We start from the raw sequence: 26,278 nt of genomic DNA, 5'->3' as shown, positions 1-26,278 counted from the left end.
CGGCACCCCGGTCATCCGTGCATGGAGCAAACTCCACTCTGTGCTGAATGACTGGCGACTACATCCACCACGCCTCCTCCATTCATGTCTACGGGAGGAGGCGTGACGTGACTAACACGGAAGCTCCAAGCTTTTATGTTCCGGATGCCGCCGCTACCGGCCTGGAGATTGCAGCGGTTCCCAGTGGCAGGACCCCCGCAATCAGACATCTTATCCCCTATCCTTTGGATAGGGGATAAGCTGTCTAGGGGCGGAGTACCCCTTTAAGCTTGCACCATATCCAACAATAACCATGGTCACATACTTCTGTTTAATAAAAGCACAGGTCTCAGCTTGATGCGGCTGTTGCCAGGTCTCTGCACTCCAAGGAGCTCAACCCACTGTAACACCACCATTTAGTGGCCAAAATGTCAACTGTCCTAGATATGCATATGTATTTGACGGAGATGCAGAACAGATATTGATTCCATGATTTCAATGGCCCACACCTATTCAGCTATGTCCTTTTTTTTTTTTTTTTTCTTTCAATCAATACGAGTTTTTACTTGGAACCAAAATGCAGCACACCATACTTTTGAGTTCAAGCTAAACTTTTATACACACAAAAAATAGCCAAAACATAGTCAGTAGCTGACTTTGATTTGGCCATTGAAATCAATAGGGCTTTTACTGGTCTGTGCCAGGATACTTTACATGCCATTTTGCAGAGGTAACCATGTCTCATAAGGCACAATTACAATGTGAACAAGCCCAAACACTGATGGTCATACACAGCTCATCACAATTCAGCTACACATAGAGATACAGTTGGATCCACAAATTATATTAGTAATAGATTTCTCAGAACAATAGCACATAAAAGGCATTTATTTTATTCATAAGAGTCTTTACTTCAGTGTAGTGTAGAAAATCAGTGATATGGCAACATCATTTGATTTCACTTCTTGGATTACCATGATCTTTACATTTTCCCATTTCTTTATACGTCTCCATTTGCATCATGCTTCCTCCAGCTCCACCAGAACTCCGTCACAGTCTTTTGGGTGCAAGAAGACAACTGGTTTACCATGTGCACCAGTTTTTGGTTCATCACTTAATAACCTAATGTTTTTCTGTTTCAGATCTGCCATTGCCTTTTTGATGTCATCAACCTAGAAACAAAACAAATAAATAAGTAAATCATGAATAACTTTGTAACTCACATAGGTTTTACTGTGAGAAGAATTGTTTTTTTTTTTCGTCTGTTCACATTTAACATTAAATAAATGCTTCAGGTTACAGACTCTATTTCATTGTATGCCCTATTTGTCTTTAATACCAAATGTTTATTCTTTAGACTGTTCTTTACTTTTTTTTTTTATCATATTGTTTATAAAATTTCCTTTTTTTATACTAACTATATTAACCCGTTCACGACGAGCGACGTACATGTACGGCGCCGCGAAGTGTCACTTGGCGCGCGGCGACGTACATGTACGTCGCGGGGTTCCGGGAGCGCCGCGTCACCGGTAGCGGTGATCGGGCCGGGATGACTGCTGTTATGTAACAGCAGGCATCCCGGCACATCGCCGAGGGGGGTCCTGAGACCCCCCATGACCGCGATGCGCGCAAATCGCAGGTCAATTCAGATCTGCGCGATTCCGGGTCATACGGGTCACTGGTGACCCGGAAAATAAGAGGGATCGGGGGTGTCCAAGACACCCTCGATCCCCCTAAAGGGATAGGAGTTTGGTGGCAGGGGTGCCACCCCTCCTATCCCTGCTTTTGGTCGGCCGAGCGACCGACCAATAGCAGACCGGGGGAGGGGGGGTTAAAGTACGGTTCCCCCGCTTTGCCCACCTATCGGTGTCCGGGCAAAACGGGGGAACCGTCCGGGGAAGGTCGGCGCCGGAGGTCCCTACCTGGATCCCGGATCCCCGTTCGCGATCCTCCCCAACGTGCGGCGGCAGCAATACTTCCGGGTCCTGCTAGGTGAGTTGTTGTCTAGCAACATCCGGAGGGCCACAGTTTACAGTGGTCTCTAAACCGTGGCCCTCCAGATGTTGCAAAACTACAACTCCCAGCATGCCCAGACAGCTGTTTGCTGTGTGGGCATGCTGGGACTTGTAGTTTTGCAATATTTAGAGGGGTTCAGGTTGTAGATCACTAAGTGGTCTCAAACTGTAGCCCTCCAGATGTTGCAAAACTACAACTCTCAGCATGCCCAGACAGCAGTTTGCTGTCTGGGCATGCTGCGAGTTGTAGTTTTGCAACATCTGGAGGGCCACAGTTTTGAGACCACTGGACAGTGATTTACAACTTGAACCCCTCTAAATCTTGCAAAACTACAACTCCCAGCATTCAGGAACAGCATAAGGCTGTCTTGGCATGCTGGGAGTTGTACTTGCGTGCCTCCAGCCATTGCATAACTACATCTCCCAGCATGCCCTTCCGCAATCAGTACATGCTGGGAGTTGTAGTTTTGCAACAGCTGGAGGCACACTGGTTGGAAAATACTGAGCTAGGTCATAGAACCTAACTCAAGGTTTTCCAGCCAGTGTGCCTCCAGCTGTTGCAAAACTACAACTCCCAGCATGCATGGTCTGTCAGTGCATGCTGGGAGTTGTAGTTTTGACCCCCCTCCCGTGTGAATGTACAGGCTACATTCACACTGGCGGCAGATTACAGTGAGTTCCCCGCTACAAATTTGAGCTGCGGCAAATTTTCCGCTGCAGCTCAAACTCCTAGCGGGAGACTCAGTGTAATCTGCCGCCAGTGTGAATGTAACCTAAAAACACTACACTAACATAAAATAAAGAGTAAAACACTACATATACACACGTACACTGCCCACCCCCCACCACCCCCCTCCCCAATAAAAATGAAAAACGTATTGTATGGCAGTGTTTCTAAGATGGAGCCTCCAGCTGTTGCAAAACAAAAACTCCTATGTCCACCCCTATGCAAGTCCCTAATTCAGGCCTCAAATGCGCATGGCGCTCTCACTTTGGAGCCCTGTCGTATTTCAAGGCAACAGAATAGGGTCACATATGGGGTATCGCCGTACTCGGGAGAAATTGCCTAACAAATTTTGGGGGGCTTTTTCTCCTTTTACCCCTTATGAAAAGGAACAGTTGGGGTCAACACCAGCATGTTAGTGTAAAAAAATAAACATTTTTACACTAACATGTTGGTGTTGCCCTATACTTTTCATTTTCACAAGAGGTAAAAGGGAAAAACGCCCCCCAAAATGTGTAACGCAATTTCTCCTGAGTACGGAGATACCCCATATGTGGGCGCAAAGTGCTCTGGGGGCGCACAACAAGGCCCAGAAGGGAGAGTGCGCCATGTACATTTGAGGTGATTTGCACAGGGGTGGCTGATTGTTACAGCGGTTCTGACAAACGCATAAAAAAAACACACCTACATGTGACCCCATTTTGGAAACTACACCCCTCACGAAATGTAATGAGGGGTGCAGTGAGAATTTACACCCCACAGGTGTCTGACGGATCTTTGGAACAGTGGTCCGTGAAAATGAAAAATTTTGCACAGCCCACTGTTCCAAAGATCTGTCAGACACCAGTGGGGGGTAAATGCTCACTGTACCCCTCATTACATTCTGTGAGGGGTCTAGTTTCCAAAATGGTATGCCATGTGGGGGTTATTTTGCTGTTCTGGCACCATAGGGGCTTCCTAAATGCGACATGCCCCCAGAGCAAAATTTGCTCTCAAAAAGCCAAATATGACGCCTTCTCTTCTGAGCATTGTAGTTCGCCCGCAGTGCACTTCAGGTCCACTTATGGGGTATCCCATACTCAGAAGAGATGGGGGTTACAAATTTTGGGGGGTCTTTTCTGCTATTAACCCTTGCAAAAATGTGAAATTTGGGGGGAAACCCACATTTTAGTGAATTTTTTATTTTTTTTTAACATATGCAAAAGTCGTGAAACACCTGTGGGGTATTAAGGCTCACTTTATCCCTTGTTACATTCCTCAAGGGGTCTAGTTTCCAAAAAGGTATGCCATGTGTTTTTTTTTTTGCTGTTCTGGCACCATAGGGGCTTCCTAAATGCGACATGCCCCCCAAAAACCATTTCAGAAAAACGTACTCTCTGAAATCCCCTTGTCGCTCCTTCGCTTCTGAGCCCTCTACTGCGCCCGCCGAACACTTTACATAGACATATGAGGTGTGTCCTTACTCGAGAGAAATTGGGCTACAAATATAAGTATACATTTTCTCCTTTTACCCCTTGTAAAAATTAAAAAATTGGGTCTACAAGAACATGCAAGTGTAAAAAATGAAGATTTTGAATTTTCTCCTTCACTTTGCTGCTTTTCCTGTGAAACACCTAAAGGGTTAAAACATTTACTGAATGTCATTTTGAATACTTTGGGGGGTGCAGTTTTTATAATGGGGTCATTTATGGGGCATTTCTAATATGAAGACCCTTCAAATCCACTTCAAACCTGAACTGGTCCCTGAAAAATTGCGAGTTTGAAAATTTTGTGAAAAATTGGAAAATTGCTGCTGAACTTTGAAGTCCTCTGGTGTCCTCCAAAAGTAAAAACTCATCAATTTTATGATGCAATCATAAAGTAGACATATTGTATATGTGAATCCCAAAAAAAAAATTTTTTGAATATCCATTTTCCTTACAAGCAGAGGGCTTCAAAGTTAGAAAAATGCTAAATTTTTAATTTTTTCATCAAATTTTGGAATTTTCCACCAAGAAAGGATGCAAGTTACCGCAAAAATTTACCACTATGTTAAAGTAGAATATGTCACGAAAAAACAATCTCAGAATCAGAATGATAACTAAAAGCATTCCAGAGTTATTAATAAAGTGACAGTGGTCAGATTTGCAAAAAAGGGCTTCGTCCTAGAGGTGAAAATGGGCTCCGTCCTTAAGGGGTTAATATACTAACTATACCAATACTGTATGAGCATACTCCTGTATGCTAATAAACTACACTCTGTGCCTTAATGTTTTTAAGTTGTATTTTACAGCTAAAAGAAAATATATGTTTTTTTATAAACCCCCCCCCCCCTCACAAAAAAAAACAAAAGCTAAAAAACATTTTTTTTTTTTTGCGCTTTTGGGACAGATTTTTACTGCATATCTGAAACACCTCACAAGATCTGCACTTTTGATCCAAATTATGTCCCAAAAGAAAATAGCCCAAAAAAAAATAAATGTTATAAACCTTACAATACATATTATAAGATGTTTGGGGGGCTCTAGAAAAAGCAATCACCCAAAAAGGCTGTTAGGGTCCAGCTGCAGAATCATACTGCTATGCTTCAGCTGAGACAAAGTCCAGGAAGTAAGGAAGGGTGGGAATGGCACTCCTCTGTGCTCACTCCTGTCCTGTCTATCAGACTCTGCAGCATGAAAACAGAGAGGAGGGGGTTACAGAGCAGCCTGCGGTTATTGGATGAACAGACCAAGAACAGCACAGAAGACATAGGGAAAAAGTGAATGCATGGTGAGTGAGGGTACGCTCAGTGCTTGCTTCGAACAATCCCCTTCCTGAGCAGTGGATGTCAGAATGAGCGTGCGGCAGAATAAAGCTTCTGTATTTGGCTCACAAATCCCTAACACCTTCTGTCACTGCTGTCCCCCTCCTATTACTGCTGTACCTTCCATCCTGCTGCACCTCCTGTCACTGCTATCACCATCCTTCCTGCTGCATCTCCTGTGACTCCTCCTCCTTCCTGCTGCACCTACCATCACCCTTCCTACTGTTGCCCCTTGTGTCACTGCTGTGACCCTCCCTCCCCAATAAAAATGACAATCACTTCATTGTCCCATGTTCCAAATAAAAAAAATGAAAAGAAAAATAAAACATATTTGTCAAACGTAATTCTAAATATCCAAATTTGCTGATTTTTGAACACATTCCAGAAAAAAAAAAAAAAAAGTAATAAGTGATTAGAAAGTCACAGTACAAAAACTAAAAAAGTGCTGGTCCTTTTGAAAGAATCCTGGCTCTAATCTTATTTTGCTGGCTCCTAGATTCAAAGCAAATTTGTCAAGCCCTGGCATAAAAGACCTATATAATGCTCCATATATTGAGGCAGAGATAATATTGCTGATATTTACCATCCAGGGTTAGAACTACTCTGTAGAGCAGTGGTCCCCAAACTGTGGTCCTCCAGATGTTGCAAAACTACAATTCCTAGTATGCCTGGACAGCCATCGGCTGTCCAGGCATGCTGGGAGTTGTAGTTTTGCAACATCTGGAGGGCCACAGTTTGGGGACCACTGCTGTAGAGGATGAATTCTGTTTAAATCTCTAATAATGTATTTCACAATATGAATACTGAGAGTGGTATTGACAGGATTTGTTTTTTGTCAGTCTATTTTTTATGACTGAATGTCTGTAGTGATAGATTATTTTGCAGTTCAGTAATTACATGATTTGTATTCATTTTTAACACTTCTGGCAGCCACTGATTTATTGTAGAGGGAGGGTTTGATGCCCTCTGCTGGGGAAACTGATTAACAAAGATGTAAAGAATATTTCATCCTCATTTTCTTCTTATAAATAAAATGTTTTTTTTTTTTTTTTTTTTTTAATAACCAGGGGCAGAAGCAGATTGGGCTTGCTGTATATACATGGAACACATGCTGATATTACTGGACCCCAGTGAATTAGATTTCGCTTAAAAGGTTAAAACAGATTTCTCACAATTGTATTCATGCATAAAGTATATTTCTTATATGTGTCATTGAGATATATCACAGTAGTTTGTTTCCTTTAAAAAACATTATCAGAAACATTCAACAAGAAGGGATGAGCTGACAGCTACAGGCCTAGGAGTGGAGGATCAGGAAACTGAAAAATCACTGAAGCCTTACTGCTAATGTATCACAAATGGATACAAAACTGCAAATGTGAACCTTGGGTCTGTTCACATTATGGTTATTGCTTCCACTACTGCCAGAGTCACCTGGTTGTTACAAAAGATATGTTTTATAACCAAGTTAAACAGATCTCTGACTTATACTGGATTTTTTTTAGGATAAAGCAATGGAAACATTACAGCATATACAGTAGTATCAGTTTTTTTTTTTAACCCCTTAAGGACTGAGCCCTTTTTCACCTTAAGGACTCGGCCATTTTTTGCAAATCTGACCACTGTCACTTTAAACATTAATGACTCTGGAATGCTTTTAGTTATCAATCTGATTCCGAGATTGTTTTTTCGTGACATATTCTACTTTAACGTAGTGGTAAAATTTTTTGGTAACTTGCATCCTTTCTTGGTGAAAAATCCCCAAATTTGATGAAAAATTAGAAAATTTTGCATTTTTTCTACCTTTGAAGCTCTCTGCTTGTAAGGAAAATGGATATTCAAAATAATTTTTTTTTTATTCACATATACAATATGTCTACTTTATGTTTGCATCATAAAATTGATGAGTTTTTACTTTTGGAAGACACCAGAGGGCTTCAAAGTTCCGCAGCAATTTTCCAATTTTTCACAAAATTTTGAAACTCGCTTTTTTTCAGGGACCAGTTCAGGTTTGAAGTGGATTTGAAGGGTCTTCATATTAGAAATACCCCATAAATGACCCCATTATAAAAACTGCACCCCCGAAAGTATTCAAAATGACATTCAGTAAGCGTTTTAACCCTTTACGGGTTTCACAGGAAAAGCAGCAAAGTGAAGGAGAAAATACACAATCTTCATTTTTTACACTCGTATGTTCTTGTAGACCCAATTTTTGAATTTTTGCAAGGGGTAAAAAGGAGAAAATTTTAACTTGTATTTGAAACCCAATTTCTCTCGAGTAAGCACATACCTCATATGTCTATGTTAATTGTTCAGCGGGCGCAGTAGAGGGCTCAGAAGGGAAGGAGCGTCAAATGGTTTTTGGGGGGCATGTCACCTTTAGGAAGCCCCTATGGTGCTAGAACTGCAAAAAAAACCACATGGCATACCATTTTGGAAACTAGACCCCTCGGGGAACGTAACAAGGGGTAATGTGAACCTTAATACCCCACAGGTGATTCACGACTTTTGCATATGTAAAAAAAAAAAAAATTGTTTTACCTAAAATGCTTGGTTTCCCTAAAGTTTTACATTTTTAAAAAGGGTAATAGCAGAAAATACCCCCCAAAATTTGAAGCCCAATTTCTCCCGATTCAGAAAACACCCCATATGGGGGTGAAAAGTGCTCTGTTGGCGCACTACAGGTCTCAGAAGAGAAGGAGTCACATTTGGCTTTTTGAAAGCAAATTTTGCTCTGGGGGCATGCCGCATTTAGGAAGCCCCTATGGTGCCAGGACCGCAAAAAAAAAAAACACATGGCATACCATTTTGGAAACTAGAGCCCTCGGGGAATGTAACAAGGGGTTAAGTGAACCTTAATACCCCACTGGCGTTTCACGACTATTGCATATGTAAAAAAAATAAAAAAAATTTTACCTAAAATGCTTCTTTTCCCAAAAACTTTACATTTTTAAAAAGGGTAAAAGCAGAAAATACCCCCCAAAATTTGAAGCCCAATTTCTCGCGAGTACGGCGATACCCCATATGTGACCCTAAACTGTTGCCTTGAAATACGACAGGGCTCCAAAGTGAGAGCGCCATGCGCATTTGAGGCCTAAATTAGGGATCGCATAGGGGTGGACATAGGGGTATTCTACGCCAGTGATTCCCAAACAGGGTGCCTCCAGCTGTTGCAAAACTCCCAGCATGCCTGGACAGTCAACGGCTGTCCGACAATACTGGGAGTTGTTGTTTTGCAACAGCTGGAGGCTCCGTTTTGGAAACCGTGGCGTACCAGACGTTTTTCATTTTTATTGGGGAGGGGAGGGGGGCTGTGTAGGGGTATGTGTATATGTAGTGTTTTTTACTTTTTATTTTATTTTTTGTGTTAGTGTAGTGTAGTGTTTTTAGGGTACAGTCACACGGGCGGGGGTTCACAGTAGTTTCTCGCTGGCAGTTTGAGCTGTTGCAGAAAATTTGCTGCAGCTCAAACTTGCAGCCAGATACTTACTGTAAGCCTCCGCCCATGTGAGTGTACCCTGTACATTCACATTGGGGGGGACATCCAGCTGTTGCATAACTACAACTCCCAGCATGCACTGACAGACTGTACATGCTGAGAGTTTTAGTTTTGCAACAGCTGTAGGCACACTGGTTATGTATCACGGAGTTTGTGACCTTACTCAGTGTTTCAAAACCAGTGTGCCTCCAGCTGTTGCAAAACTACAACTCCCAGCATGTACGGTGCATGGTGTAAGGTGACTGCTGGGAGTTGTAGTTTGCAACAGCTGGAGGCACACCGGTCGTGAAACACTGAGTTAGGTAAAAAAAAAAAACTCTTAAGTTTCACAACCTGTGTGCCTTCAGCTGTTGCAAAACTACAACTCTCAGCAGTCACCGACAGCCAACGGGCATGCTGGGAGTTGTAGTTATGCAACCAGCAGATGCACCACTACAACTCCCAGCATGCACTTTAGCTGTTTGTGCAAGCTGGGAGTTGTAGTTATACAACAGCTGAAGGTACACTTTTCCATAGAAAAAATGTGCCTCCAGCTGTTGCAAAACCATAAGTCCCAGCATGCCCATAAGGGAATGCTGGGAGTTGTGGTGGTCTGCCTCCTGCTGTTGCATAACTACAGCTCCCAGCATGCCCTTTTTGCATGCTGGGAGCTGTTGCTAAGCAACAGCAGGAGGCTGTAACTCACCTCCTGCTGCTGCTCCGTCGCAGGCTGTCCCTCGCCGCCGCCGTCGCTCCTGGGGCCCCGATCCCAACAGGGACGCCGGGGATCGGGGTCCCCAGCACCGGGGGTCGTCTTCCCGCACCCGCTCACGCCCTCCGGAAGAGGGGCGGAGCGGGTGCGGGAGTGACGCCCGCAGCAGGCGCCCTGATTGGTCGGCCGGTAATCTGGCCGACGAATCAGGGCGATCGTGAGGTGGCACCAGTGCCACCTCACCCCTGCAGGCTCTGGCTGTTCGGGGCCATCAGAGACGGCCCCGAACAGCCAGTAATTCCGGGTCACCGGGTCACTGGAGACCCGATTGACCCGGAATCGCCGCAGATCGCTGGACTGAATTGTCCAGCGATCTGCGGCGATCGCCGACATGGGGGGGCATAATGACCCCCCTGGGCGATATGCCGGGATGCCTGCTGAACGATTTCAGCAGGCATCCGGCTCCGGTCCCCAACCGGCTAGCGGTGGGGGCCGGAATTCCCACGGGCGTATGGATACGCCCTGCGTCCTTAAGAGGTTAATCTAAAAGGTGTTATCCAGCAAAAATAAGTTTATCTTCTATCCACAGGAAAGGGGATAAGCATCTGATCACAGGGGGGGGGGGGTCGGAGCACGTGCTGTAGACGGCACATACTTCATTCATTTGTATAGGAGCGCTGGAGAAAGCTGTGCACTGGGGCTTCATACACCACACTGCCGCTCCGCCAATCACTGGCCAAGATGGGACATCGCTGTGGACACCCATTAGCTGAGCTGCAATCTGACGAGTTGACCCCTGGCAATCAGGAAGAGGACCACAGGGAGTTGTTCAGTTGTTAGGGCAGCCCAAGGCCTCTTGGCTGCTGGAACGCTTCTATTGATGAAGCCTGTCTGTGACAGGCTTTACCAGTAGAGCACAGATCTCAGATTAACGCAGTACATAGATACCCTTAGGGCAGTGGTCTCCAAACTGCAAAACTCCAACTCCCTGCATGTCCGGACAGTCCTATTGACAATATAAAATACAGATCACAGCACAAAAAAAAATAAAAAAAAAATCATACAGCTCCATAGATGAAAAACTAAAATGTTTGGGGGGGGGGGGTTAGAATATGGGGAATCCCAGGATATTTTTTTGACTATGCTACAGGGGATGTAAAGCTAGTGTAGTTCATGATATAGTGCCAGTGTTTGATGGTGGTCTCACAATTCTTCTGTGATTTTTGCCCTAAGGTACAGCACACAAAAGGTCTCAGGTTTTCCCAGGTCGCAGTGTGGCTTGAGACATTACATCACTAGTCATGTGATCAGCAGAAGCTTGTCTTTGCTTCAATGGGTGGAGCAACTGTGGTGGGAGGAAGATCATTCTGTTTTTGCAACAGCTGGAGACACCCTGGTAGGAAAACACTGGTCTTTTGCATTGAACAGATCGCAGGTGTGTTTCAATGGGTGGGGTGGCTGATGTGTGGAAGGGAGAAAAATTACCTCACACAAACAAGGAATGATGGGATTTGTAGTTTAACCCCTTAAGGACGCAGGACGTAAATGTACGTCCTGGTGCGGTGGTATTTAACGCACCAGGACGTACATTTACGCCCTGTGCATAACCGCGGGCATCGGAGCGATGCCCGTGTCATGCGTGGCTGATCCCGGCTGCCGATCTCGCGGGCGTCCGCCATTAACCCCTCAGGTGCTGGGATCAATACAGATCCCGGCATCTGCGGCAGTGCGCGATTTCAATGAACGATCGGATCGCCGCACGGAGGTCCCCTCACCTTCCTCCTTCCGGCGTCTCCTGCTCTGGTCTGAGATCGAGCAGACCAGAGCAGAAGATCGCCGATAACACTGATCTGTTCTATGTCCTATACATGGTATTCATGTACATGGTAATCATGGTATTGCGATGAATAGTCCCCTATGGGGACTATTCAAGTGTAAAAAAAAATGTAAAAAAAATGTAAAAGTAAAAAAAAAAGTGAAAAATCCCCTCCCCAATAAAAAAGTTAAACGTCCGTTTTTTCCTATTTTACCCCCAAAAAGCGTAAAAAATAAATTTTATAGACATATTTGGTATCGTCGCGTGCGTAAATGTCCGAACTATTAAAATAAAATGTTAATGATCCCGTACGGTGAACGGCGTGAACGGAAAAAAAAAAAAAAGTCCAAAATTGCTACTTTAATACATTTTATTAAAAAAAAAAATTATAAAAAATGTATTAAAAGTTTTTTATATGCAAATGTGGTATCAAAAAAAAAGTACAGATCATGGCGCAAAAAATGAGCCCTCATACCGCTGCTTATACGGAAAAATAAAAAAGTTAGAGGTCATCAAAATAAAGGGATTATAAACGTACTAATTTGGTTAAAAAGTTTGTGATTTTTTTTAAGCACAATAATAATAGAAAAGGATGTAATAATGGGTATCATTTTAATCATATTGAACCTCAGAATAAAGAACACACATCATTTTTACCATAAATTGTACGGCGTGAAAGCGAAGCCTTCCAAAATTAGCAAAATTGCGTTTTCCCCACAAAAATAGTGTTTTTTGGTTGCGCCATACATTTTATGATATAATGAGTTATGTCATTACAAAGGACAACTGGTCGCGCAAAAAACAAGCCCTCATACTAGTCTGGCGATGAAAATATAAAAAAGAGTTATGATTTTTAGAAGGAGTCCTTAAGGCCAAAATGGGCTGAGTCCTTAAGGGGTTAAAGGGGTATTCCAGGCAAAAACTTTTTTTTCTATATATGAACTGGCTCCAGAAAGTTAAACAGATTTGTAAATTACTTCTATTAAAAAAATCTTAATCTTTTCAGTACTTATGAGCTTCTGAAGTTAAGGTTGTTCTTTTCTGTCTAAATCCTCTCTGATGACACCTGTCTCAGGAAACGCCCAGTTTAGAAGCAAATCCCCATAGCAAACCTCTTCTAAACTGTCCGGTTCCCGAGACAGGTGTCATCAGAGAGCACTTAGCCAGAAAAGAACAACCTTAACTTCAGAAGCTCCTAAGTACTGAAAGGATTAAGATTTTTTAATAGAAGTAATTTACAAATCTGTTTAGCTTTCTGGAGCCAGTTGATATATTCTAATTTTTTTTTTGCCTGGAATACCCCTCAGGGATGTGGAAATCCTATCGCCCGACGCCCGGGACATGTAGTTTTGGGCACCGGGCAGGTGAATTTGTCATATATTTAGCCCTGTATCGGGCAAGCAGGGCTGGACCGACTTCCCTCTTATTTTTCTTTAATGCCGGTGTGAGGCGCAGGAGCCGATGCAAGGGTGTATGGAGGGGGCGGCGGTGTGAGGTGAGATTTCCGAACCCATCTCACCTCACAGCGGCCCGCAGCTGATTTCAGTAGCCAGGGGCCGCTGTTCAGAGCCCCTCCAGCCCGAGGACGGTCTGCAGAAGATGGTTAAGCCACGCCCCCTCATCCCCCTCCCGGAGTATGGAGAGCGCAGCTCTGCATAATACAAGACGACAGGGGGAGAATGAGGACGTACACAGCCCCTCCCCTGCTCTGTCTACACAGGACCTCGCTTATCACGGGGGAAAACACAGAGCGGGGGGAGGGGAGAGGATGTGTGTGAGGAGACATACTGAACTGCTCTGCACAGGCTGGGGATTTCACCTCACACCGGCATGTATATGTATGTATTGTATGATGTGGGGTGTATCAGCGGCGGGTGTATGTATGATGTGTGCATATGGATGGTGTATGTGTCATGTGTATATATGATGTGTGTATGTATGATGTGTCTGTGTGTGATGTGTATGTTATGTATGATATAGGGGGCAGCAGCCCAGTGTATGTATGATGTGTGTATGGTGTATATGTGATGTGTGTATAAAATGTATGATGTGGGGGGGGGGGGCAGCAGCAGGTGTATGTATAGTATTAGTGTATGTGTGATGTGTATATATGATGTGTGTATGTGTGATGTGTGTATGTAATGTATGATGTGGGGGAGGGGCAGCGGTGGGTGTGATGTGTTTATGTATGATGAATGTATAATATAGGGGTCAGTGGCCGGTGTATGTATATGTGTATGTATGATGTGTATGCATGTATGTTTTGTACAGGGGCGGACTGACAAGTGCTGCTGCCATTTGTGCCATCTAATTTTTTTAATTTATTTTTAGCGTCTTCTGGCCACCCGCACTAAATTGCACCCCCAGAATTCCACCCCCTTCATACTCACCCGCCGACCAAGAGCCCCACGGATGCACGCAAACACGTCCGAACAAAACTACAACTTCCAGCATGTTGCACCATAACCTAATCTGTAGAACTATAAAGTGTAACATGCTGGGAGTTGTAGTTTCGGTTCGGGTCAGCTGCAGAGTCATAGGCTGCATCAGGGCATGCTGGGTGTTGTAGTTACTAACTGCAATTCCCAGTATTCCTTGACACATCCTATGGCTCTGCAGCTGACACAAACCAAAACTCCCAGCATGTTACACAATAACCTTAACTGTCCTATACAGTGCAACATGCTGCAACACCCACACAACCATAGGCTGCATCAGGGCATGCTGGGAGTTGTAGTTATCTAGTAACTAAATGCAACATAATGACACAAATTAGAGTAAATAAAATGAACCACACAAACTAGAGAAGCAGAACAACCCCCCCCCCCCGTAACACCGTAACACAGCAGAGTTCAGTGTTTTCCAATCAAAAGACTCCATGTATAAGTCCCTATGAAGACTGAAAAATAGTGATTAAAATATTTTAATAAGTGCGTATATATGTGAATAAGCCCCTTTCCTAATAAAAGTTCTGATAAATGGTTCCAATAAAAACTACAGCTCATGCCACATAAGATTACCCTCATACATCCCTGTATATGGAAAAATTGGAGTTATGGGGGTCAGATTGGGGGGGGGGGGGGGCGCGCAATTTTCTGGGCTTGCCTCAGGTGTAAAAGGAGCTAGCTACAGCCCTCCTGCCGCTAATAGCCTGGCATGCTGTGATCACCGTGGCCGCTATTAAACCATTAGATCAGCGCTGTCTAAGTTGACAGCAGTGTCTAAAGGGATCTTATATCCATCCCTGGTGGTCTAGTGGGGTGGATCGTACTATTTTGGTTGAAATTATTTTATCTATCAGGACAAGTGGATTTTCTTGAGGGACAAGTAGATGGTGTTCCGCTTTAGTCCCTTGGACAAGTAGTTTTTTTTATTTTATTTCCACACCCCTGCCCCTTTAATGGAACAAACTAACAGGAAATAGCCAGTTCACAAAAAGCCTTAGCTTTACGGGAATCTAACAACATAGCCATTTAGCCCCAAGACAAGCAGGGATCCTTCCTAAGCATGGCTATTACTGTCTAGCAGGTACATACTAAAATCACCTTATGGTGGATAACCCCTTGAAAGCATTTTTTTTATCATCATAAAAATGTTACATTTTTTACATAAAAATATATACAGTAAATTGTGTATTGCAGTAATCATCCTGATGTGCAGAATTAAGATAATGTCCCAGATTTATCAAACTGTGTGAGAAATTTCCCCACAGCAACCAATCACAGCTAAACTTTCGCTTAAGACATGAAAGCTGAGCTGTGATTGGTTGCCATGAGCAAAATATCTTCAGTTTTTTCTCACACATTATGATAAATCTAGGCCAGTATATCAGTTTTACTACAAGTAATGGTGCAAAAACTTAATACCTTAAAAGTTTCAGATTTTTTTTCCAGACCAATATTTTTTGTCTGTTTTGTAGTACATTATATGGTTTACTCAAAAAAATAATAATAATTAAAGCGTACCCATCACAAAAACAATTTTTTTTTAAATATATCACTCAGTACCTAATCCTGACCATGTACATCTATTTTTTTTATGTGTCTAGCACCTTTATTTATTTTCTTACACTTTTAATTTAGCTCACTAGTCTGAATTCCTCTCAAAGGGAGTGGGTGTGGCCTCACTGCAGGTCTCCGCCCCCTCCCTCAGTATGCTGTCTGCTCACATCTCCCTAGTATTAGCAAAACTACAACTCCTGGCTTGTCCTCACAGTAGCGGGACACAAGCTGACGGTGGAAGGATTTTTCCTACAGCTTTGAGCCCTTTGAGCTGTCAATCAAGGAAGTGTGTCCATGACATAGGTGATGACGCATGGACACAGCAGGACTAGTATGTGTCCAAGCAGACAGGGGGGGCAGTTGTTTGACTTGCTTTTTTAGTATGAAATACTGAAAACTTTCTAATGAAAGCAATTGCAAAACCTATTGGTTTTGCATGCTTTACAACATAAAGAGTTTTTGTATCTGACAGTGCCCATTTAAAAAATAAATGGGGAATTGGCTAACCACTTAAGTGAGCCCTCATGCGACTCAAGGATCTATCCACGTTCCACCATTTCTCCTGGAATTCCAGGAAAAGCACATGATTGATAAATTCACATATAAGTAAATTATTTTCATCTAATGGTTTTGTAACAATACCTCAATGCATATGTGATGCATTCCACCCGCCTTGTTTTTCTGAAGAAAACCAGAGATAGGGCTGTTCTGTCCAAGTGGATGAAGGAGTTCCAGTTTTGTGTTTCCGAGTTCGACAAATATGGTATATACACCATGGTCGGGAAGGGGAATGGTCTCACTCACTTTTGCTCCCAAAACATTTTGGTATAATGATTTGGCTTTTTGTAAGTCAGGTACAGCAATGGCTACATGATTCAGGCGTCCCAAGTTCCATAAGGCATTGGGTATCTTCTGATCCAAAGTTGCTGAAGATGCCAAATTCCTCCCTGTATGGATGGCACCATGAAGTCTACATAGAAAACCTTTAAATGCAAAATTCTAGAGTCAAAACTCTCATCTTAGTTTAAAAAACATAGATGATATTGGTTTGCATATAAGGAAAGAATACCAAAACTTTACATAGACACCCACTCCCACTGATCGTACATGGATTGTCTGATAGATATACACAAAAACAACAAACCCCCAGAGGGAACAGAGTAATACTAGTAACAAATGGGGGATAACCCCCAAGGGCTACTCTAAACTAGAAACCCCCAGAAAAATATGTCAAAATATAACCTATTTTATGCCGGAAAAAATAAAATGGTGAAAAACTAACGGTAATACACCTATGCCACCACTAGGTGTCAGTATCACACAGAAGTGAATTAAAAACACAGCTTGTCATGCACCGCTGTTCAGTTAGTAATTCATGGTCGCCAACATGGTGTGCCATTATATCTTATGGGACACTCAATGGCTGACAGATTATTGAGCTAAGACTGACCTAAAACGCTGCTGATTAAAATGTCACATTAGCCTAAGTCCTGACATTTTGCTGGAAACCCAGCTTCATCAGAGGACTGGCAGCTACTAGTACCACGGTGGGTGGGCTTCCAGCAAAACGCCAGGACTTAGGCTAACGTGACATTTTAATCAGCAGCATTTTAGGTCAGCCTTAGCTCAATAATCTGTCAGCCATTGAGTTGCCCATAAGATATAGTGGCACACCATGTTGGCGACCCTGAATTACTAACTGAACATCAGTGCACGACAAGCTGTGTTTTTAATTCACTTCTGTGTGATACTGACACCTAGTGGTGGCAAAGGTGAATTACCATTACAGATTTTCATATTTTATTTTTTTTGGCATAAAATAAAAGGTTATATTTTAAAAAATTTTGTGGGGGTGTCTAGTGGAGGTTATCCCCCATTTGTTGTTAAAAAAATAAAAATAATAATACACACATACACACAAATATATTCCCGTCTCCGAGAACTGTCACCTCTTAATTTATTTCAGGGCGCATTGTGCATAATGTACAGTAGGAGCAGAGGTGTTCAGTAAGGTCAGACTACCCCTTTTAGACACCATTACGTGTCCTGGTTGTCATGCATGCTTTGTGACATAAGACACTGCAGATTCCCCCCTCCCTGAGAGCAGCATCATCTGCAGTGCACAGCACAATAGTAACATCATCCTTTTATATGTGACTCAGTGTTAAGTAATGGCTGTGCACTAACACAAGCTCTCTTGTTAAACCTGTATTACCTGTGACCCTAACCATAGATGCCGCCATGTTGTTTTTCAATCCGTGAACAATAACTTTATTCCTATAAACTTCTGGTTGTCACTTTGGCACGTCACTGGTGTCCAGGAGCTCCAAAAGGCCAATCAGTTTTTTGGGTGTCAAAATAGGTTTACCTCATGCTTATACACATATTAAATGTTAGACTTCACTCAAGGTATGCATTCAGGAGGTTTTATTGTGTATGCAATTCAAACAAATAGATTATGTTTCAGTCCAGAACAAGCGGATCTTCATCAGACACTGTGGAAAACACAAATTAAAATACCGGGGTGAATAAATACAACAAAAGTGACAATAACACAACACAATAACACTATTATCCTGTGTCAGGAAAAGCCCATACCAAGTGGTCAGGGAATCCAGTAATAATTCATAATAATAAGTAATTAAAAGAACACTTTAATCCTTAAAAAGGTATTTTAAAAAAAAACTATAATTTATAATAATCATAAATCAAATAATCAATAATATTAATTAAAAGAACACTTTAATCCCATGACAGGAAAAACCCATACAAAGCATATTGAGTAATAAGTAATCAATAACAAGCAGGTGGTAAGAGTTGTTCCAGTACATTGGACAGAGAGGGTTTACAATTAATATGGACAAAAAAAAAAAAAAAAGTGATTCAGTAAATGCAATAAATCCAGTATGCATACAGAAAGGCAGATGAGAAAAGGGAATGGAATTTACAGAGAAGGCATCAGAACCACATACAGTATAAATGGCCTGTTCAAATTTTGGAATTCGAATGTGGAAGCCGCAAGAAACTTTGTCTTTCAGCACACTTCCATTGCCTTTAACAGGGTTTGTGCTGCTCAGTTCACACAACAGTTCTGCAACTAAACTTCCGCAGGAATCCAACAGTAAAAGTCCATAAATCTGCGGGACTTGGAATTTGGGCGCTTTTTTCCCAGCAAAACACTGTGGAAAGAAGTGTCGCTTCAGCATAATTTCTTCGCTTACCGGCAGAAAGTGCACAAAACTGCAGAGGAAAGTTTCCACGTTGAATTCAGTAGTGTGAACTTACCCTAAGCTACCATACCTCTTAAAACAGGCTTAGGCCATGTTCACACAGAATGTCTGCAGAATTTCGCATGAATCTTCCGCACAAACACTCTGCAGCAGCAGAGTCCAATGGAATACTTCTGCTCTGTTCACATGGCAATGTTCCGAGCCAATCCTGTTTCGGGTGCCCACAAAAACAATGAACATGTTCAATGTTTTTACAGATTTCCCAAGGAAATGCATTGCCGTGTATGAGACATTGCACTGGAAATTTTCCTTGTGGACATTCCACCATGTGAACATAGCCTTATGCTAAGTTCACAGGGTCAATGTGCTCCCATCCATTCGTTCAGCTCTTTTTTCTTTGCGCAGAACTGTGACCACCGAATCCCAATAGATCATATTGACTTGAATGTCGGGAGTTTTACAGGAGTTGAGTGGACAAAAAAAAAAAAAAAAAAAAAAAAAAAAGATATACCGTATATACTCGAGTATAAGCCGAGTTTTTCAGCACGATTTTTCGTGCTGAAAACACCCCCCTCGGCTTATACTCGAGTGAACTCTCCACCCGCAGTGGTCTTCAACCTGCGGACCTCCAGAGGTTTCAAAACTACAACTCCCAGCAAGGGCTTGCTGGGAGTTGTAGTTTTGAAACCTCCGGAGGTCCGCAGGTTGAAGACCACTGCGGCCTTCGACATCATCCAGCCCCCTCTCACCCCCCTTTAGTTCTGTACAGTACTCACCTCTGCTCGGCGCTGGTCCGGTGCTGCAGGACTGTCCGGTGAGGAGGTGGTCCGGTGGGATAGTGGTTCCGGGCTGCTATCTTCACCGGGGAGGCCTCTTCTAAGCGCTTCGGGCCCGACCCCAGAATAGTCACGTTGCCTTGACAACGACGCAGAGGTACGTTCATTGCCAACGTACTTCTGCGTCATTGTCAAGGCAACGCCTCTATTCCGGGCCGGAAGCGCGGAGAAGAGGCGCCCCCAGTGAAGATAGCAGCCCGGAACCACTATCCCACCGGACCACCTCCTCACCGGACAGTCCTGCAGGACCGGACCAGCGCCGAGTGGTGGTGAGTACTGTACAGAACTAAAGTGGGGTGAGAGGGGGCTGGATGATGTCGAAGGCCGCAGTGGTCTTCAACCTGCGGACCTCCGGAGGTTTCAAAACTACAACTCCCAGCAAGCCCGGTCAGCCGATGGCTGCCCGGGCTTGCTGGGAGTTGTAGTTTTGAAACCTCTGGAGGTCCGCAGGTTGAAGACCACTGCGGGCGGATGATGACAAGAGGATGATGAAGGGGGGGGGGTGGGATGATGATGAAGGGGGGTGGGGATGATGACAAGGGGATGATGAAGGGGGGGGGTGTGGGATGATGACAGGTGATGATGATGAGGGTCTGGATGATGACAGGCGGTGATGATGATGAGGATGTTAATGACGGGGGTCTGGATGATGACAGGGGGGGGGGATGATGTATTTCCCACCCTAGGCTTATACTCGAGTCAATAACTTTTCCTGGGATTTTGGGTTAAAATTAGGGGTCTCGGCTTATACTCGGGTCGGCTTATACTCGAGTATATACGGTAGCACTGTTTTTTTATCTCCATTCAACTCCCGTCCTTCAGTTAGGCTGATCGATGGCGCTCCCTTTAGCGCAGCACTCCAGCAGTGTGAACGTGCTCTTAGTAGGCAGTAAACACACATATATAAACAAAAGAGAAAGAACTGGCATACTTAATCTAAATATTTTGCTTGAGAAGTACTAGTCATGTGCGCAAAAAAAACAAAACAAAAAAAACAAAGAAAGGTAGTTGATATGATAGATCGGTAGATGTATGATTACACATGGTACAATTCTAGCAATAAGGTGCTACTCAATATTAGAATTTTTTAAATATACTAGCTGAGTACCCGGCGTTGCCCGTTTTTTCCTACCTAATCCTTGTGGGGAGGAAAAGCAACAAAGGAGAAGATGTTTGTCCTCATATCCCGACCCCAAATCCCATCCTCATATCCTGTCATTTCTATTCCTCATCTCCTGTCCTCAGGTGGGGTGAGTTGTGATGAAGATATCGTAAGCTGAAAATTAAAGGGGTGCGGCTTAAAGGGTGGGCGTGTATTTTCAAGAAGGGGCATGGAATGTGAGGAGGGTGTGGCTTGTCAGCCGGACTGACACATTTACCAGGAGATGCAGAGCGGGGGCTTGTGCAGTAAGGTACCAGAAGCCCTATATACTTGCATGGGGTAGGTTAGGGTTAATTTAAAGTGTACCTGTCATTATGCCCAAAAAAAAAAAAAAATGATATGTTACTCAGTACCTAATCCGGATTTTTATGTGTCTTGAACCTATATATCCAGAGAAAAAAGCATTTATTTGCTGCTGAGTTACTTTTTCATCTTGCTGGCTGGAGGGGCGTCTCAGGCTGTCTCCCTTAGGCCAAGTTTCCACTTGGTTTTTTTTCTGGCAGTTTTTGGATATCTGCCACTGCAGTTTTTGAGCCAAAGTCAGAAGTGGATCCATAACGGAGGAGAAGTGTAAGTCCTTCCTTTATATGTCGAATTCCATTTGAATACACTTCTGGCTTTGGCTCAAAAACTGCCAGGAAAAAAAAACAAGTGGAAACTTAGCCTTACAGTGATGGCACATCTGCTCTGAGTCTTGGGAGCAAAATCTTAACCGTTTAGAAATTATGCTGGAACATACACACATTGGGGGGAATTCATCAAGCTGTGCTTCCGTACACGACTAACGTGATCCCGACTCGGGGGATGTGCCGGGATGCCTGCTGAATGATTCCCAAGGGCGTATCCATACGCCCTACGTCCTTAAGGACTCGGGATGCCGGGCGTATGCATACGCCCTACGTTCTGAACAGGTTAACCCCTTAAGGACTCAGCCCATTTTGGCCTTAAGGACTCAGACAATTTAATTTTTACGTTTTCATTTTTTCCTCCTCGCCTTCTAAAAATCATAACTCTTTTATATTTTCATCCACAGACTAGTATGAGGGCTTGTTTTTTGCGCGACCAGTTGTCCTTTGTAATGACATCACTCATTATATCATAAAATGTATGGCGCAACCAAAAAACACTATTTTTGTGGGGAAATTAAAACGAAAAACGCAATTTTGCTAATTTTGGAAGGTTTTGTTTTCACGCCGTCCAATTTCTGGTAAAAATGACGTGTGTTCTTTATTCTGAGGGTCAATACAATTAAAATGATACCCATTATTATATACTTTTATATTATTGTTGCGCTTAAAAAAAATCACAAACTTTTTAACCAAATTAGTACGTTTATAATCCCTTTAATTTGATGACCTATAACTTTTTTATTTTTCCGTATAAGCGGCGGTATGGGGGCTCATTTTTTGCGCCATGATCTGTACTTTTTTTTGATACCACATTTGCATATAAAAAACTTTTAATACATTTTTTATAATTTTTTTTAATAAAATGTATTAAAAAAGTAGGAATTTTGGACTTTTTAAAATTTTTTTCGTTCACGCCGTTCACCGTACGGGATCATTAACATTTTATTTTAATAGTTCGGACATTTACGCACGCGGCGATACCAAATATGTCTATAAAAAATGTTTTTTACGCTTTTTGGGGGTAAAATAGGAAAAAACGGACGTTTTACTTTTTTATTGGGGGAGGGGATTTTTAACTTTTTTTTTACTTTTACATTTTTTTACATTTTTTTTTTACACTTGAATAGTCCCCATAGGGGACTATTCATAGCAATACCATGATTGCTAATACTGATCTGTTCTATGTATAGGACATAGAACAGATCAGTGTTTTCGGTCATCTTCTGCTCTGGTCTGCTCGATCACAGACCAGAGCAGGAGACGCCGGGAGCCGCACGGAGGAAGGAGAGGGGACCTCCGTGCGGCGTTATGAATGATCGGATCCCCGCAGCAGCGCTGCGGGCGATCCGATCGTTCATTTTAATCGCGAACTGCCGCAGATGCCGGGATCTGTATTGATCCCGGCACCTGAGGGGTTAATGGCGGACGCCCGCGAGATCGCGGGCGTCGGCCATTGCCGGCGGGTCCCTGGCTGCGATCAGCAGCCGGGATCAGCCGCGCATGACACGGGCATCGCTCCGATGCCCGCGGTTATGCTTAGGACGTAAATGTACGTCCTGGTGCGTTAAGTACCACCTCACCAGGACGTACATTTACGTCCTGCGTCCTTAAGGGGTTAATAGCGGTCTATGATTGGCTAAAACGGTTAATAAAAATCTCTTACACTATAATGGGATTTTGACACTTTAATGGGCGTTTGACGTCCGTTTTGAATGGTTTTGTTAATGGGTCATTATAACAGATTTTTAAAACGGAGCATTCTATAGTGTGAAAGCAGCCTTAGATGCGGGCAGGACTTTACGCTTCTTTTTATAAGCCACATTTTTTTGCTGTAGATTACGCTGTTCGGGACAAATCCCTGCCTATAGCTAAACAAAAAACAGAACTCATGTAAAACAGCTGGATTGTGAGAAATTACGCAGCTCGGCGTACAACTAAAAGTCGCACATGTGACTTTTTTGCGGCAAATATACACCAAAAATCCAGTGTAAGTCCCTTAATAAATATATATATATATATATATATATATATATATATATACACACATACATACACACACACACATATATACTTGCAGAGAACCCTGCCCGGTTTTTCCTAACTAATCCTAGGCGGAAGTACTTGTCCTCATATCCCATCCTCAGATGAAGAGATTGTAGAGTGAAAATAGAAGGAAACGGTAGTGGTTTGGTAGAAATGGGCATGACTTGCCAGCAATAAATATAACATCACTTTTACCGCACAGTGAACAAAATAAAAACGCCAGAAATTTTCCAGTTTTTCACAATATTTTGGAGGTTTTCCACAAAAAATGCTTCATGTATCAACAAAAATGCACCACTTATAGGAAGTACAATGGGGGGGAGAGTTATCATTGCTTTTAGAGCATTTTTTTTTGTCTGTTTTGGCGCAGTTCAGGCGCAAGCAGCATATTTAGCAACTTTTATGCGTCGTTTGATATAGACAGTTTCACTCTTTTTGCCTACCCATAGAACTTTTTCTTTTTGACCATGCAGTGGTCACATATTTATCATTTGCGACCTTTGTCAAACGTCGCTATTTTGTGCGCAAAGGTACTTTTTTAGGCACAAAGCTACACCATCTACCAGTAGGCGTCACTTCTACCTTCCGCAATTAAACCTTTAACCTCTTGTGGGTGACAGCGTCCCACTCCTCTTCTATGACACGTGCTCAGGAGCTGAGTGTGGGTCATAGCTGGGTGGTCACAACGATGCCCAGCTTAACCCCTTAGACACCGCAATAAAATTTGATTGTAGCGTCTAAAATGAAAGTTAAAATGTCCCGGCAGTTCTGTGAAAATAAGTAAAACACCTAAACTGCCAAATTCAGGACCCGGGAAAGTGTCTACTTCCCTCACTCACAAGCGTCTAGAAAAAGTGTATGTGGTAGAGCTTTTCCCACCACAGCAGCGCTGCGCAAAATTCATCATCCTGCTGCACCTTCTTGATAAATAAGATGCACGCTAGTCAAACCCACCACCCAAATAAACGTGGGACAATAGCTCTACCATAGACATTATTTGATAAATCTGGGTTATAATGTCAATCTCAGAATCGCTCCGCCCAGAAAAGCGTTCTAAATGTATTACAATTTAAAGGGGTACTCCGGCGTTTAGACATCTTATCCCCTTTGGATAGGGGATAAGATGCCTGATCACGGGGTCCCGCCTCTGGGGCCCCTGTGATCTTGCACGCCGCACACCGTTAAAATCAGTCCCCAGAGCGTGTTCTTCCGGGTCCGATTACTGTCGATCACGGGGCTGGAGCAATGTAACGTCACGGCTCAGCCCCCGTGTGACATCACACCCCGCCCCCTCAATGTAAGCCTATGGGAGGGGGCATCCCAGCAGCAGGACCCCTGCGATCAGGCATCTTATAACCTACTCTTTGGATAGGGAATAAGATGTTTAAGTGCCGGAGTACCCCTTTAAAGTGACATGTCAAATTTTTTAAAAAGAGCCTGGTCATTAAAGAGGATGTCCGGTGCTCACTTTTCTTATTGTATCCGTTCCGGGCTGCAAAAAAAACAAAGAAAATAAGCTTTCTCTTACCTGCCTACGCTCCCCCGGTGCTCCGGTACAGGTGTTCGGTCCCCGGGCTGTATTCTTCTTACTTCCTGTTAGCCCGGCACGTCACACAGAGCTTCAGCCTATCACCGGCCAAGGCGGGACATCGCTGCGGCCGGTGATAGGTTGAAGCTCCGTGTGACGTGCCGGGCTAACAGGAAGTAAGAAGAATACAGCCCGAGGACCGAACACCTGTACTGAAGCACCGGGGGAGCCTAGGCAGGTAAGAGAAAATTTGTTTTCTTTTATTTTTCAGCCCGGAACAGATAAAATAAGAAAAGTGAGCACCGGACATCTCCTTTAAGGTTAAAAATGGGCCCATCCTTAAGGGGTTAACACGCTGTGCTCAAAGATACTGCCCTTTTGCCGCCACAAAATCCCCATAAAAGCAATAGTAAATGTCCCCCCTATAATCCTGGTGTTAACAGGGTGAATGCAGTGTACTAGCAGAGTATGATAGGTTGCAGCACTGCTATAGTAAAGTATATAGAGCGGCCATACAAGTAAACAGTACAGGTCAGCATAAGGCAGTTTTCATGCATAATACAGAGGTAATGTGTATATACAGGCAATGCCAGTATAAGGGGAAGGAGCGGAGCAGCTCACCAGATCAGCGTGTTAGTTCTGACCCCACAGGGGAGAGAGTGGACTATACTGAGGGCAGCAGAAGGCGCAGGTATATGACGTGTCAGTCACATGACCAGCTGGGAGGAAGCTGGAGATGACGGGAGCCAAATCTTCGATACAGGGGGGCTGGATCATCGATACAGATTGATATAGGGGGATATATAGGGAAGCTGCTGTCTGTACATGAATAAAATGGAAGTGATGCATGTGTATGCTGACAAGGGGAAGTACAGTACAATGGGAGAAATGTATGAGTGTGTGTATATTGGTGTTTCCCAACCAGGGTGCCTCCAGCTGTTGTAAAACTACAACTCCCAGCATGCCCGGACAGCCAAAGGCTGTCCGAGCATGCTGGGAGTTGTAGTTTTGCAACAGCTGGAGGCACCCTGGTTGGGAAACATCAGTGAATATAAATGAGTGCCCCATAGGCAAGTTGTGGCTGACACTATATATGATTATTGCTAGATCGTTAAAGGAGACCTTATGCAATAGGTCTTGGAAATACCTATGTAACAATGACTCTCCAGTCCAAATCGGTCCAGCCGGAGAAATAAGGTGCTGCGCCTAGAAACTACATTGCCCATGATTCCTTGCACTTACTTCCTGTAAGCTGCTGCCCTCCCCCTGCTCTCTCCCCAAGGAAATGATCATAAAGTTCCTCCCCAATGAATATCCCCTCGAATGTAGACAACAGTCTT

At 43.4% G+C, this 26,278-nt stretch overlaps 1 protein-coding gene across 3 annotated transcripts; it reads right to left on the bottom strand.

Moving 5' to 3' along the window:
• Window positions 1–651: 651 nt before the first annotated feature.
• Window positions 652–26,163, bottom strand: MCEE (methylmalonyl-CoA epimerase). Of its 3 annotated transcripts, XM_056569280.1 has the most exons (5): window positions 25,560–25,599; window positions 20,709–20,852; window positions 17,726–18,005; window positions 16,153–16,493; window positions 652–1,151 (listed from the first exon to the last, which is right to left on the bottom strand). In XM_056569280.1, exons 3-5 carry the CDS (start codon window positions 17,751–17,753, stop codon window positions 999–1,001), a joined length of 522 nt encoding a protein of 173 aa, XP_056425255.1. In that variant the 5' UTR covers window positions 17,754–18,005; window positions 20,709–20,852; window positions 25,560–25,599; the 3' UTR covers window positions 652–998. The 3 variants fall into 3 exon arrangements, with proteins under 3 accessions (XP_056425255.1, XP_056425256.1, XP_056425254.1); XM_056569281.1 differs by lacking the exons at window positions 20,709–20,852; window positions 25,560–25,599 and adding an exon at window positions 26,086–26,163; XM_056569279.1 differs by lacking the exon at window positions 20,709–20,852 and having other exon boundaries at window positions 25,560–25,636.
• Between the last annotated feature and the right edge of the window lie 115 nt (window positions 26,164–26,278).

This window comes from Hyla sarda, chromosome 4 (genome assembly GCF_029499605.1).
Source record: "Hyla sarda isolate aHylSar1 chromosome 4, aHylSar1.hap1, whole genome shotgun sequence".
In the NCBI taxonomy this organism is placed as follows: domain Eukaryota; kingdom Metazoa; phylum Chordata; class Amphibia; order Anura; family Hylidae; genus Hyla; species Hyla sarda.
The sequence above is the reverse complement of the archived record's forward strand: the minus strand, read 5'-3'. Positions and strand labels throughout refer to the sequence as shown.